This window comes from Artibeus jamaicensis, unplaced genomic scaffold (assembly GCF_021234435.1).
Source record: "Artibeus jamaicensis isolate MK-2021 breed Jamaican fruit bat unplaced genomic scaffold, CSHL_Jam_final scaffold_1689, whole genome shotgun sequence".
Lineage (NCBI taxonomy): Eukaryota > Metazoa > Chordata > Mammalia > Chiroptera > Phyllostomidae > Artibeus > Artibeus jamaicensis.
The window spans coordinates 9,223,810-9,239,095 of NW_026522029.1; the positions used below are offsets into that span (position 1 = coordinate 9,223,810).

The window sequence follows — 15,286 nt, forward strand, 5'->3', positions numbered from 1 at the left end:
GAAAAAGAAACCAATTGCTCTTGATTTTTTTAAAAGTAGATATAAACACAAAGATGTATATTAAGCCTTCCATATTTCGTCTGAAGTTTATGTGACTTAACAGACAACAGTGGACCAGGCTGTCCTCTTGTCTTGGATAATCAAACGGGGATTTAAAACAAAACTGTACTTCTGAGAACTGGGTCAGAAGTCAGTGCAGATGTTATCATTCACAGATGACCATCCAGGCTCGAAAAAGGCAAAACCTCACCAGAATAGCACACTCTGGGTGAACATAGTGGAGTGTTGTTCAGTTACCTGCCATGAGGAATCCTATGGAATAAACTCTTTTCTCTTAAAGCCCTTTTCTTCGATTTATTTCAAATAATATGGAAGTAAATTATAAAACGCTTTAAACTTGCATGATTTGTAGACGTGATTAGGTTTCATTTCTGCGTTCCTATTTGGTTTACCTTTTCGCTTGTTTCCATATTTATCATACGACATTTATGTATTTTTACAAGTGACATTCAGTGCAGGGTGGCTCTGCATTCAAAATTCAGACAGCTCCCTGTCTTTTGGTTTTTATTAATATCCTCAAGTCTTTGTAACTTGGTGTTATAAAGGGAACTGAACTTCTGCTCACATGCTCAGAATGGAATCGTGGCTGTCGCTCAAAAAACATTTGGTAAATAAAAGTCTCAAAGCTTAGCTTTGCTAAACTTGTGTCAGGGTGACTGGGCGAAAGTACTCAAGCTTAGAAGTCAGAAAACTAACTCTTTGCTAACACTGTATGATTTGGGTCAATTGGCCTTACTTTTTTCAACTAGAAAATAGGGGCAATCATCAGTGGAACACTCACTATCCCCCATGGTTTTGTTAGTGAGAATCAAGTGAAAAAACGTATTTACAAACGTATTTGTCAGTCCACAGGTCCCCAAGGGTTTCCTGTGCATCCTCAAATGGTCCCCCTGTGGCCAGGAGTACTCAGATGACTTACCTAAAACACAAAGCTATTAAATAGCACACCGGGACTTGAACCCAGTTCTCTGGCCTCTAAGTCCAGTGATTTCTCCACTAATTCACAAATAATAAGTAAGAAAGGCTTTGAAAAATAGGAAATACTGCAGACATACACAGTATACATAAACTTGGCCCAACTGAATTCAAAACAACTTCTACAGCTATTTTAATGAGACACTTGGCAAGTACCTACATAACCTTGACGATCCAATCAGAGAAGGATAATTACAGGTTGATTGGATCCGTTTCTTCGATGAGAAGACCATCTGTCACTTTTCAGCTCCTATATTTTCTTGCCAGTGGTCTCTCTGTGAAAAATTCTACCTTTAAAGTTGGTTGTCCACATGGTTACCTACTGGTGTGGTAACAGATACACACCCTTCACCATGTTAAATACATGCATCTCTTCCAAGTAAATTAGGAAGCGAAATTCCATTTATTGTTTCTTACTTTTCCATCAGCTCTCTCTCGCAAGACAGTTCCCACTATGCCCAGGGTAGGAGAACGTACTTTGGATGGGAAGGCCACCTGATTCTTTCTGGTCACTATGTTCGGTACTCATGGTCCAGGGACTCAGCCCTATGGATTCGAGTTTTCAGGGCTCACGAAGTTAAGAGAATTAATCACCTAGAATAATTTTGACAAATTGCTTCTCCTTTTGGGGACTGTAAAAAATTCAATAAATGGAATTTCTTTACAATGGATGAAAAAGTCAGGCAGATGTCTACATTACCAATTAATTGCAAACAGTAATATTTTTAATCAATCAATATTTCTTGATTACCAATTATATGCAAGCGTTCATATCCTAATTTCTCACATCTATAATTAAATCCCACAAAATGAGTTTCCATTTTGAATGCTGAATGCATAACTTGATTTGAAGATTAGGTTGAAATGACCGGGTTTTAAGAATTCATGCAAAAGAAAGAAAGATGGAAAATTCTTTATCACCAAAACATTTTCAGCTCACTATCTTTAAAGCAACAGTAACATAACAATTCAAAATATATCCCCCAACTATGAACGATCTCAACCAGCACAAGCGAAGGATGAATCTACCACAAGGACGTTTCCCCGTCGAGAAAGTTCTTTCTGGCTCAGTCGTGGTGCAGATCACCAGCCTCTCCACTGTAAATAGCTCCCCACCGCGCGAAAGGCACAGAACAAGAGCTGAAATTATAATGGGACTGACCTATGCACACATTCTCATCGTCCAGCTGTGCGGAAGCATTTCTGAAGTAGCCCAGCCTGCACAACTCACAGTGCTGCCCTCTAGTGTTGTGTTTACAGCTCACGCAAATGACTGTGTTTAGCAGATCGATATAACTGCACCGATTGGAGTGGCCGAAGCATTCACAGTCTTGCAAGGAAGAACAGAAATGTATACAGAGTGTATACGGCAGCAGAGTAATAAGCACACTACATGCTTGGGTCACATGAGGAGTGGAAGAAAGATGGCGGACCGGCATCACATGTACGCGCGACTCCACAGGACACATGGCGGGCGCAGGTGGCTGTGATTGGCATGGAGGTAGCATCCGTTTCAAGCAGGACAGAAAGGTCGAACATTCAGAACAGGACTGGAGAGTGAGGATTCTTGGCAGACGAGATGAACAGAAGCATTTGCAGGTGCACACCTTTTCATGTTTGGGAAGGACTGGTTCCCATTAATGCAAAAATCTAATTTTTGCACACTGAGAACTTTGCTGTCCCTGCATCCCTTCCCCCGTTTTCTCTTCTAATGAGCATCTTACAAAAGAGGCTGGGAGGTGTGTGAGGCTTAAGACCTGAGCCTGCCACTGCCCACGGCCCCCTGGTTTAGGGTCTCGCCATCAATTATGCCAAGGGGGTAACCCGGCCAGGGCTTCACAGAAACCATGGCCAATTTAATAGGCGTCTAGACAACGGCACATTCTTTATTTGTGCTGTGGTCCCAAATGCTAAGAGGAAGGATGGCCTTGGAAAGCCTTTCTCACGAGGCTACATCTGCATGTTTGTTTCTGTGTGAGAGAAAACATAAAAGGTAGGGAGGTTATGTGTGTAAAAGGGGCTCTTCAGATTTCTTTCCCCCACCCCGAGTTTCAAGCTAAGTCAGCTACGAAAGGAAGATCAGGCGGCTACTCTGTCCCCATATTTTTTCCCCTTTGTCTCCTTAAAATGTTGGAAGTGCCTCTGAAGCTTAGGGGTGACAATGATAAGAACTGGACAAGGAGATGGAGAAGAGAGGATGACAGCAGGGGAAGGGTATGGAGTGACTGGATCTTTTTTCTCTGTTGCATCTCAACCAAAGCAAGAAGTTGTTAATCTAGTTCCATCTTTTAAAAGAACTGGTAAAGACAAAACCTTTGTGGGTAGCAATATCAAATCATACCCCCCCACCAAAAAGTGAGGATAACAAGGTGGGGAATCTAACTTGTCTTCTCAAAATATGGGAGTAGACTTAGCTAGGCATGTTAGGGGAAGGTCAACCATGATACTGCAAACCTTGTTTATCTAAAAATACTCTTTTTATCTCCAGTGTTTATTTTAGCTCGCTAGGAAGCCACACACAGTCACAGTCTGAGTCTACTCATTCATCCACTCATGCATACATGCCTCCATCCCACTCATGCATGCATACCTTTATCCACTCATGCACACATGCCTTCATATATTCAGTAGATACTTTATTGGGTCGGTCTACCCGGTACCAGGTACCTTGCAAGGTGCTGAGTTACCCTTTTGGCCTAGATAAAATTTTGGAAGTACTGCACTTAATGCCCTGAGTAAAAAAGAATAAGCATCACCAAACATGAACAAGGAAGGGAGACTGGCCTTATATTCTGCTTTTTTAAAAAATTAACCTGCTGCTACCCATCAGGAGGACATGGATTCAGGTACCGGAGAGCTAGCTCATGGACAGAGAGCCTCTGTGCTGCTCGGCCGACACACCCAGCATTTGCCCGGCACCTCTCACCTCGCTGTTACCTCTGTCCAGAACACCCCTCCCTATGACCTGCTTCCTCACTGTTTTCCGTGCTCTGCTCAAAGACAACTCTGTGACTGCTCTATCTGAAGTAACAACCCCAATCCCAAACACACTAAGCCCCCAACTGCCCAGGCCTGTTTAATTTTTTCCATAGAATTATACTACCCAAAAATTACATTTAGGAAGAGACCTTCCCCATACCCTGATTGTAAACACATGCGCGCAGACCGCGTCTGTTTTGCGCACGGTTCAAGCCACACGCTCAGACCATCACCTGGCGCAGATTAAACAATCAAAGGTTGCCAGGTGGGTGAATCAGTGAATCAGTGATGGTGCTGAGGCACTCTGCTTTGGGAGACAGAGGAAAATTACGTTTCCTTTCATTTCTCTACCATTCCGATTCTGTAAGAGTCCACCTACATCCTACGTAGTAAAGGGTTTAGAAAAACCACAGCCAGACAAGATAGAACTGAATTAGTGATTATTTTAGCAGGGAGTTGACTGTATGTCTACGCAGGTCAATTTGGGCAGGAAAAAGCCGGTTTCTGAAAATTGCTGTGGTTTTTTAAAATGTAATTTTTTATCTCAAATTGCATGGTAGACTATACATATTTTTTTGCAGGTATATTTGAATTACTGTTGTGCACACACCCCTTGCTATGGCTTCACAAACACACCGGCGTGGCATGCCACAGAAGATACCGTTACCCCCTTTGCTGAGAAGCACCATCTGCTAGAGGACAACGTGAAGGACGCCCCGTCCCTCCAAGTCCCAGACGGGGTGTCTCAGCCTTGGCACTACTGACATTTGGGGCCAAACAATTCCTTGTTGTCCTGTTTATTACAGGATATTTCAGAAGCATCTCTGGCCTCTACCCCCAAGCTGTGACAACCAAAACCTCCTTGGGGGACAAAATCCTCCATAAGACATATGTGAGATCGTATAAGGCAGTTATGCTAATCGGTACTTAATGACTGGCTGGTCTTGGCAATGAAAGCCGGAAGGTGTCGGAAGAGCGCTTGTTCAAAGTTGGCTAACCTCTCCGAAGGCTTAGAAGCTCTGAGATTGAGTGGGGAAGGCCCTGGGCAGGCAGGAGTCCCAGGAAAACAAAAGGTTGGAGAGAGAGAGTACTGAGGAAAAAGGATGCTAGGAAGAGGAAGGGGTTCAATGTCCCCTTGGTGCCTTCCTTCTTACTGGTCCCCACGTGGCTTTCAATGACATTATTATGTCACCTGTGTCAATGTAAGACAAAGTGCTCGCAACGTGGCCCAGAGAAATTTTTTTGCCTAATGAGGAAAGCTTATTTAACGTTAGCACTGGAGAAAATTCACTGTAGATGCTCCGAAAGAAAGGGTTTAGGAAAATGACTTTAGGTAGATAGAGGGTGAATGAATCATCACTCTAGAGATACATTCCCGTCGCCGAGTTAGCAGAGTCGCCCTGCCTCCAAAGGGCCCTTCCCGTGGGCCTGGTCCTTTAACCCAATCCCAACCCCACCTTGCTACTTGTCGTGGGCTGCGAAGCTCTTCCAAATGCATCACTGGGTGACCAGGTGCGATAATTCTACCTCGCTGGGTGGCTTCTTCCTGTCTCCAGAGATGTGTTTGAGCCTTACCATGGCTGTGACACCCAGAAACCAGAGGCTCAATGAGGGAGGGTCTAATTTCAGGTCAAGGGGCCTCTGGTTTTTCCAGTGTGTTTGGCATGGCATGAAAGAGAGGGGTTATGTGACGGTCTCCGCCGCTTCTTTTCTCTGTTACCTCCCTGGCTTTGTAGACCCACACACGGTGGGTGAGGAGAGATGTCCCCCTGTGGCCCTGTGGCTGCCTTCTGACCTGTGCCCACGCCCCGTTAGGCTTCATAGCCTGGCCGGGGGCTGCTCCGCTCTGAAGGAACTTTGGTTCCTACAGTTCAGATCCGTTCGGAAACCCCTCGAAGGGTGTGGTCGGTATGTAAGCTTGCATCAGGAGGGGGGAGGAAGATGTGGTGTCGATACTATCGTTTTCGCCTGTCCCATGTTCTGACCCATTTCCTCCTTTTCTCTATATGCCACAGAAGGACCAATTCAACGTTAAATAAGATCTGGAAACTAGTTCGACTGTATTCGACAAAGAATAGGGAAGCCATGGTGATCGTGTTCACCAAGTAGTTCAAACTAAATTCAGACTTTGTTAGTAATTAACTGGTAAGAGGTGTTTCCTTACAAAAAAAGAAAAAAAACCCCATAATATCTGCCCACTTGTCCTGGGTGGAAAACAAGATGCATCGGTCACATAGGAAGGATGTTTAAAAGAAAAAGGTGAAACAAAAACAGAGTTCGTTCAGCTTCCTGAAAAATCTTCATTCTGTGAATGACAGCTGTGAGCTGGAATGGGCCAGTCGTGAGTCAAAGATGAGACACGCTGGCTTTCATGTAAAGAACGTAACATAATTATTATTTCTGGGTCATGATCAGTGCTTAACCCACTACCGATCTCCACTAGTATTTGTCCCAATTCACTTCAAATAATGTTTGGAAGTAGAAATTCCAAGGGACTTTGTTTGTTCCAATGTCACAGGGCACCGCATCCAGAACCTGCCATTCTGGTTGCGTGACAAGCTTCCTGGAAACTCAAAGTGAGTTTCCATATTTTCAGTGCAAAGGAATCCCTGCGTTAATACTCTAGCATTTGGGTTCAACAGGAACCTGAACGGTTATAACTCTTACCCACACATGAATCTTTCAGAAAACAAATGGTGCAGCATTGTTAATTCGCAGCCACTTTCTCCATTTTTTGTCTTTCTCTCACAGATGACATTTCCGGTATTATCAGATGCATTGGTCAGTACCAGTCAACATGCCTCACCAAGAAGCTTATGGGCACACTTCACAGATAGTCCAGATTCATACAGTGCAATGTTTTACAACACATAACACCATGAAATCACTGTATGAATCCAAGAATTCCTACCTCTCTTGTGGTTTGCAACTTGAACAGAAGAAACTGTTGACAAAGCTACTTTGGGAGCAACTGGATAGGTTTAAAAAAACGAACAGCACATTAGAAACAATGATGACAGGTTCGCACTGCAATAACTCATCATCAACCCACTTGAAAAGTAGCCCTAAATCAAGAGACTGTTTGTGTCTGTTCTTGCTGAGAGTTTGTTTCAGTCACAAAGGGATTCCTCCTTCCATTTGGCTGGAAGGGGTTTAACGTGGTCGGAAATGAAGTTTGGAAGCTTTGTTTTCAGGGGCAAGAATAATGACCACTTCAGTGAAGAATCCAGGTGTGAGGAGATGACTTGAATAATGATATATGCATCCTAGGAGTCCCTCCTGTCCCTCTCCGAAAACTAGTTTGTGTCGCTGGGTTCATCAGCTGCGTCACTGCCTCAGGTCACCAGGCTATTCCCGCTGTGTGACCGCAAGCTCATCTACACATAAACCAGTTAAGCCTGTTTCTGTAGAACTGGTCAGGCTTGTCAGAAAATCACCAGCATAGTCGACCACTCAGTGGCCTCTGGACCCTCGGTCTCAGAGTCACCTCAACTCTGTCTGCCTTTCAGAAATGTGGACTTTGTCTCAACATGTATGACCTTTGTCACGATGCCAGTTTGTTATCGGCAGGGTTGTTTCTTTAAGTTTGCCTGTTATTTCTTTTCCAATTACTCATGAAGAGTTGCTTGTGAAGATAGCCAAATAGAACGGAGCTGGATGTTCTTTGCAGATGTTGACAAGATAAATTACAACTGCTCAGAACTGGCCTCTGTTGGAAAGGGCACCTGAAGCTACAATTTCAAGTCCAAGTACTTTACTCAATGGTGCTGCTTCCCAAATAAATGCATCAGAACTCATTCTCCACATTCAGCAACAGTGCGGCTGGAGTTAACTAAAGACATTTCTGAATGCTTGTAGTCCTGTGACACTCACTGAAAACACAGCAAAATAATTTAATGGGTCTGTTTTGGGTTTTGAACAGCACATGATTTTGTTCATCTCAAGATTCACAGGGAAGAAGGGCTAAGCATTAGGTCCCATCTTGGGTAATTTGTGGAGCTCTGAAATTCAGTGGGAACTGCCCAGGGACATTTGACAATGGTCTCCCAGAACGTGCCAAGGAATAAAGCCACTAAACCTCGTCTGAACCCTCCCAGAGTTCCACTAATGCGGGTGGGTTCGATCTGTATTTCTCCCACATATACATGCGGAAACTTGAAAAACTCGTTTGAAGCAGATGATTAAGATAATTCTATTTACTAGTAATGTATGGATCTAGGGCAGGCTCGATTTTGTCGCTCTGATGGAGGACTGAAAAGGCAGGCCTTCCAAATTGACTCCTCAACACATCGCTAATACATTTTGTTTTGCTTAGCAGCTGCGTTCGGCTTTGTCCCTTCGCCCATTTCCTCCTTCATCTGTATTCATTAGAATTTAAAAGGAACATCCTGTATGTAATGAAGGCAGGTGAAGCCAGAGACGTGCCTTTTTTCCAAGAAGGAAGAAGGTAAAAGGATACAATTTTCTATCAACATAAACTCCTATTTATACATGTCTATGTCTAGCTATAGGCTAGGTGTTAGTGGGAATTGAACATCACGCTGGATCTTATGAATTTCATCGCCTGGGTTTTAAAAGTTCTATTCCTTCTTGTGTCAACACAGTGCTGTCTGGCAGTCTCTTTTAGGTATGCACTTGTTTAGTTCTGAGGTTAAAATACCGAAAATAGGGACGACCCCAAGAATGCACAGAGCATGGGCTTCCTTTAGTGCAAGTGGAAGTGACTGTAAATCCCTAAAAGGCACAAGAAGGAAAAGCCCGACAGAGAAAATACACTGTGATTGATTTTGGAGCGGGGGTGGGAGGGGGAAACAGAGAGAGAGAGAGAGATCTCTGTAAGTCGGTACAGAACAACAGTACAAGAGAACGGGTCTCCTGCGGGGTTGCAGCGCTGGCTTTACGTTTATTTTCCCCAAACCTCAACGCAACCCATGCAGCAGTTTTCTTAACAAAAATAAAAGGGAGATAGACAGTGGAGGGACACGTGTGGCACTGTCTGTAGGACGTGTTATGCTCCCTGTAAATTGAATCAAGGCTTGTAAGTCCTACACTATCTCATTCCCCCCCCTCCTAGATCTTTGACGGGAGTGTCTGGGGGGCACTCTTTATATTAGAAAGGAAATACTCAAAGTATGACTCTTTTAAAGACAGGACATGTATCATAATGCTCTTAGTGCTAAAAAGATAGTATATGGGATTTTTCCCCTTCATAGGTGTTTTTTTTAATATCAGTAGGAATTTTACATGCTCCTACCTTGTTTTGGGTTAGTAACCTCAAGGGAAGAAATATTCGGCCATATCCTATTAAGCTTTGAAGGATCTGCACGCACCAGGAAAAATCAGGGCATGTTATTTTCGGCTATCGTGGCAGTCAATGGACACAGAAAGTTATATGGACAGAGACACAAACCACACACCTGCTCTTCAACTTGGCTGTGATGCACTGAACAAAACGTGAGCCCGGCACCAAACGAGAGCAAGCAACTGATGACTCCCAAAACACTGAATGGACATTAAATACAGAGCCCCTTCCCTGACCAAGCTACCCGCATTCACTTTTTGCAGTCATTCGGTGCAAGAGTCTTCGGACACCTGACCAAACAGGGACGGCAGCACTTCCAGCCTCCTGTGACGCTGGGGCCTGAAGCCAGAAGATAACGCAGAAGAAATCATTTCTCACTTGAGGATCCCAGTCCAGTCTCCGCAATTTATATTTACAGATATGAACTGGCCGCATTCGTCTTTCCTGAGAGATTCTTTGGAGTATATTTTAAGTGTGAGCCATTATCTCTGCAAAGAAGTGGATTGATTTCCTGTTTTTATTTATGCAATTTCCCAGAGGGAGGGAGAGAGGGGTGACCAGTGGTTGCAGCTGAAGCAGAAGAGTCCCAGGAGCTTCTGATCACCTTTAAGGTTTGTCTGCCTGGGCGCGTGTATGTGTTCACGATGTTTTTTTAAAATTTGACATCCATTTCCAGAGCTGTTGGTTCCAATTCGGACATAATTATAAGCACTGGTAGTTTGAGAATTGATGTTATTTCTTGTTTAGAGTCACTGGTGTAGAAAACAGTAACTCCGGAAAAACAGAGCAGCCAGCATTAGAATCGGATGCTATCTAGAATGCTCTCTGCTAAGGTGCACAGGCCATATCTAATAAAGCACTCACTTTATGACTCAAAACCACCATCTGCTGAGGTCAGCTCAAAACCACTCCCGAGCGGTCCTTTGGGACTGGCCGGAGTCCAGAGGAAAGGTAGACTCCGGCAGCGGAGTACCACTGCCCAGGCCCCTGACTCCTTACTGCCCTGTGGATAAACGTGGGCTTTCGTATTGCCGGTTTGCATTTCACGGGTCTATGTCTCATCTCCGTAATCGGATTTGGTCTCTTTGAGGAAGGGCAAAGCCTTGCAGAAGGCCTCAGTACATATCCAGTAATCGAGTGATTGATACCATGCGGCGGGGCAACCGCAAACGGGTATTATTGGATTGTTTCCTCCATAATTAGATGACGGCGAATAACATTCTTGTAAGACATGGAAACTTTACCGTCGCTTTGGGTTTTTAATGTTTGTTAGAAAGCTGATACCCTGTTGCCGTAGCAGCTAAGAGGCTCTGTTGATGTTGCTGTATCTGTCCCCTTTATGAATGGGGGCTTTGGACCCCCCTGACTATCAGAGTGAAACCCAGACTGGAGTTGAGAAATTATTAGTGGGGTGAGGGGAGGGGTCACCATATGCGACCAATAGGATTGTAGATGGCCAGTCTCTCCTTAAGGACCGTGGCCCCCATATCCGGGAGAATGGAATGGACCGCTGACCCTGGGAGCATGGGAACCGCCGTGGCACATTCCACAACTGCCTCGAATTGAGCTGAAAAGCGAGCTTGAGGGAGATGGGCTCAAGACACACTTGATATCCAGAAAGATTCGCAGGTAGGGCTGTTTCAGAGTATTAGGTTGTCTTCCGTCATCCACAGCGTTTGCCTAGCACAAATCGTGGGCTGCTTTCGACTGACTCTGAGGACGCCCTCGAAAAGCAGAGTAAATTGTGACGGGCTTTCTGATCAGTTTTTTTCTAGAATAGTCTACTATGCAGTTTTTCATACTGTAGTAATTAACTACAGGAGAAGGCAACATCGAATGTCATGGTCGAATGCAAGGAGTCCTAGTTCAGACACCAGACGTTAAGTGGCCTGTCTGTCCCGGCTACTACCCAGGTGACTTAGCTCACTTAAGCCTTGGTGGCCTTATCTGCAAAATGATGTTGGAACAGGGCTCTTTAAGTTCCCTAGAAACCCTAGCTTTTACATAATTATTTAGCCCTAAAATGTGGAGGGAAAGAGGGAGCAGGCGTGTATATGGAAAGCCATGGCTGAGGGGACATCAGTGGGCCCTCACTCCACACACATCTCCCTGAAGTGCGTGGGGGGGGACGCCCAGCTGGAGGCCAAGTCACAGGGTCCCTTGAGTTTACACAGGGACTGTTGCTGCTTCTTTGGGGACGCAGAAACATTCCTTAAGCCTGCAAAGGAACCTTCAGACCCCTGAAGCTTTCCGGAAGAAATCCCTGTGTTTCTGCCTACTCTCAGAAACACAGCGTCACTCCCCTGGTTGGGGGGACACAGTTGGGGTGACCATGGTAGGTCTGTCCTTGGGATGTCCCACAACATTTCACTCTGCTGTAAGCAACTGTCTTGATTTCTTTTAAAATAAGGATTTCTACTGTCCTAGAGTACGGACATGGGTGTTTTATGATTTGCATAGCTTTATTTCACAAAGCACCCGTGACCTACGATATGTTTGACTTCCATGCCTCTCCCTCCCCGTCAGCAGCATGCTGGGGACGTCTGGTGCTGGGGGCTGACAGTCCCCACTCCCTCTCCTCAGACCTGGTGCTTATAGCTTCTGTTGATGACATTGTGAGGGACCAGAAAATGGTCTGCTGTTTTTACTCCGGGACACTCAAGTCCCCTGCACAGAAATAGGTCAATTCAGGGACCAACAGGCCTAAGGCACAGTGCACTGGGTTGGGGCAGAGTCCCAAATTCTAGAGTTTTCCTTCTACCCTCTTCTGCTTGGTCCAATGCCTTGAGCTGAGCTTTTGGATTACACTGGACAACTTACTTGGTTGATTCTGAGCCTCCCATTCAATACTTGTAAGTGGAATTCTGTAGACGAGTGGGAATATCTCCCCGTGGGTCTAAGGAGAAGCTCTAACTCTCCCCAGGAGGTGAGGCGGTTCATTGGCCAGCTCACCACTGATACCCCAAGGCAGGGATACCCACACTCTTAGGGTGCGGTTCCTAGTCACGCATTTGAAGACCCATTCTAGGATCTTTCAGAAAGGTCTTGGCAAATCTTGGCTTCAGCTAGGAATTTCCAGTTCCCCCCACTCCACAAAAATAACAGCAGAGCCTCAGATATCAGCTCACACTTAAAAAGTGGCTCAAGGTTCTAAATTCACCTGGGAAAACATTGGTACATGGAAAAGGTCCAGCTGTTCAAGGCGGGCAATTGTCAGCAATAAAGATCGCCAAACCTCTCGGATTCTTTTTGTAAACGGAGGGGATACTTTCCCCTCCTTCACTGAAATACTTGGTTTATTCTCCAGGATTCAGGAAGCAGCTATGTCCTAATGCTCATTCAGTTTTAGGATCACCACAAAGTTTCATGGACGTGAGATGCTAGTTACACAAATATGAAATGGGTCTGAGATGAGGATGCCGGGTACACGATAGAACAAAGCCCCTATGGCATTGCACCTGGGGCCTTCGCTTGCCTTCTAGAACATCAGCAAACAGTTCAAAATTAACGCAGCTCACCGTGCAATTTGTCTTGGAGCTACACAAGGCTCATCCTCTTCCCCCGCTCATTCTATAAAATCTAATTAGTTAAAGGGCAATTCAAAGGAAACTTTTATTGGGAAGATTTAGAAGTATTAAAGCAAAGGGAAAGACGCAAACCCTGCAGCTCTCTGGGTGGCAGGGGGACCCGGGGTGCGGGTGGGGGAGGGGGAGAACGGTCTGGTTATTTCCCTCACAATCTGCGTTTCCACGGTGGATCGGAGCCGGACAGAAACACCTGGGTGCTGCGTGGGGAGCAGCTTTGACAAGGTCTCCGATTCGCATCTAATGTTTCCCAGGATGAAAACATGTGTGCACGTTCCCTGAGGGCTGACGGGTCCCTGCAGGGGACACTGGGCTGGTTCCATGGTCTGCGAATTAAATCAAAGCAGAGATGAATGTTCAACTCTGTGGGGAAGGCAATGCTCATTATAAGAGAAAACAAGGAAGTGTGGGCTATTGCTTCCAACCGAGTAAGTTGGAGAGGAGGGGAGAGCAAACGCCCCTGTCCCTGCCCCTGCTTTGCATGCACGATGGGCGTCGGGCAGTGATTCAAGGAAGTCATGCATGCTTGGTTCACAAAATGTTTCTCTCTCTCTTCTTTCATGGCTCTTTAAAGAGAGACTGTGATGCATTACAAAATTCCAAGTTTTTTGAAATGGAGTTTTCTGCTGTGATCTTTCCTGGAAATGAGTGGTCTGCCTTTAGCTGTCGACTCATCTGCATCGGCACAAACCTGTCGGCACATCAGGCCAGTTCTCATGGCTCTGTTTATGTTCTTTATCTTATACTGTCTAACACAATTAGCGGAATCACTTGCTTTTCAGGACGAAGGATCAGAATATAGGTTAGAAGGTAATAATTAGTCGATCACTTTAACAAAGACACCCACACCAAACCAGCTATTAGTTTGGATCATCAGCATCGACAAATGTTTACTTGGATAAAATGGAGAATGTTTACTTCTAAGTGCATGATGCATTTTATTTAAAAAAAAAAAAGAAAAAAAAGAAGAAGAAGAAGAGGAAGAAACCCAAGTGAATTACTACTACATCAGATAACGAGAGGTCATAAGACTGAGACTCTACATATCCATTTGGGGATTCACTAATTTGGGGCTGACTGTATCATCAGTGTTTTCTCAGCCACAGCCAATGCACTTTGAGGGGATTCAGTTTTAAATCCACAGCCTTTGGCATGACCGGAAAGCCCAGTTCCTAATAGATAGACGTCAGCAGGTCCAAAGGACCTCAATGAGAAATCTGCTTCAAAAACTTTGAGCGGATGATGGGAAAGGATGACCACTCTGTCCCTACACTTGAACCTTACTTAATACAGACATTGACGGTTCGAGATCTATACTGAAACCTATTAGGGCTCCAAAATCATTAGTCACTGTATGTATGCGAACTTACGGTTACATACATCAGTCATTTACGTTGATGATAGACATCCTTCATTTCCCCTGTGATGCGCTTGGACGGGCTCTCCTGAGGGTTGTGTCTGTTGTAACAGCATCTTTCTAAGTACTTGGTGGAACTATGTTCATTGATTCCTTCTGTGGGATAAGGGAAAAGTCTTGGCCAAGCTGTGCACCTTGGACACGCCCTTCCTGTGCATCACAGAATGGGCAATGAGGCATAGATGCATGAATTCTTACTCTTTGAGAGGAAAGTCGCCCCCCAGGGCATCTCGGGAGCCCACAAAGAAGGAGTGTGTGAATGCCACAAAAGCAACCTGGAGACACACCATCGTGGTGGATGGCTTTATCATAAATCTCTTGACCTGAAAGCCAGGCAGTGGGCTAGCTCATCCTGTGTGATGTTGGGTGACCCCCAGAAGCCCTTATATCCCGTTTGCTGGAGAAATCTAAGCCACACCCACTTCCTCCAAGCAGACAGCCGGAGGTGTCAGGGAGGTGGGGTGCGAGCTATCACGTTGTTTGTTAAAAGGTTTTGGTTAGGTATGAAGGAACTCAGTTTCCCCAGGTTTCTGATAATAAAGGTTAATACGTTTTCCAAAGGCGCAACAGAGCATCCTTTTAGGTCACCAATGACTTCAAAATAAAACAGAGCACAATGACACTGGAATTTCCCGACTCAGTGTGTAAAAGGTCAACATCTGCTGATGCTCAGAGATGAGGCATGAGGTGGAGGCGGCCGGATGAGATGTCGGGTGAGCAGTACAGTTAGGGATCCATGCAGCACTAGACCGACACGCCCAACGGAGACACACGAAGCCGCCAGAGAACCACTTTCCACCCATCCATTTCTGAAACTTTGGGCAGCCGGCTGATCGCCCGCGCAGCCTCGGTAACCTGCCTCGGCTGGCTTCCTCCAGCTCCCTCTTGCTCTAAGACGCCCCTGCAAATGTGCCTGCAAGGCCTGAAAGGAGCATGTTGTGGGGATGTCTCTCCAGTTAGGTCAAGGCC

At 45.3% G+C, this 15,286-nt stretch overlaps 1 protein-coding gene across 2 annotated transcripts in view; it reads right to left on the minus strand.

The window, feature by feature from the left end:
* Positions 1-15,286, minus strand: part of NTNG1 (netrin G1) — a 259,760-nt gene that overhangs the window by 44,712 nt on the left and 199,762 nt on the right. The window contains exons 6-7 of one of the 2 annotated variants that reach the window (XM_037152523.2): positions 9,269-9,334; positions 6,926-6,985 (exon numbers count right to left, since the gene is read on the minus strand). The exons of the other annotated variant lie outside the window; for it this stretch is intronic. Of the exons in view, the coding sequence (XP_037008418.1) occupies positions 6,926-6,985; positions 9,269-9,334 (126 nt within the window). The remainder of the gene's footprint in view (positions 1-6,925; positions 6,986-9,268; positions 9,335-15,286) is intronic. 2 annotated transcript variants of the gene reach the window in all.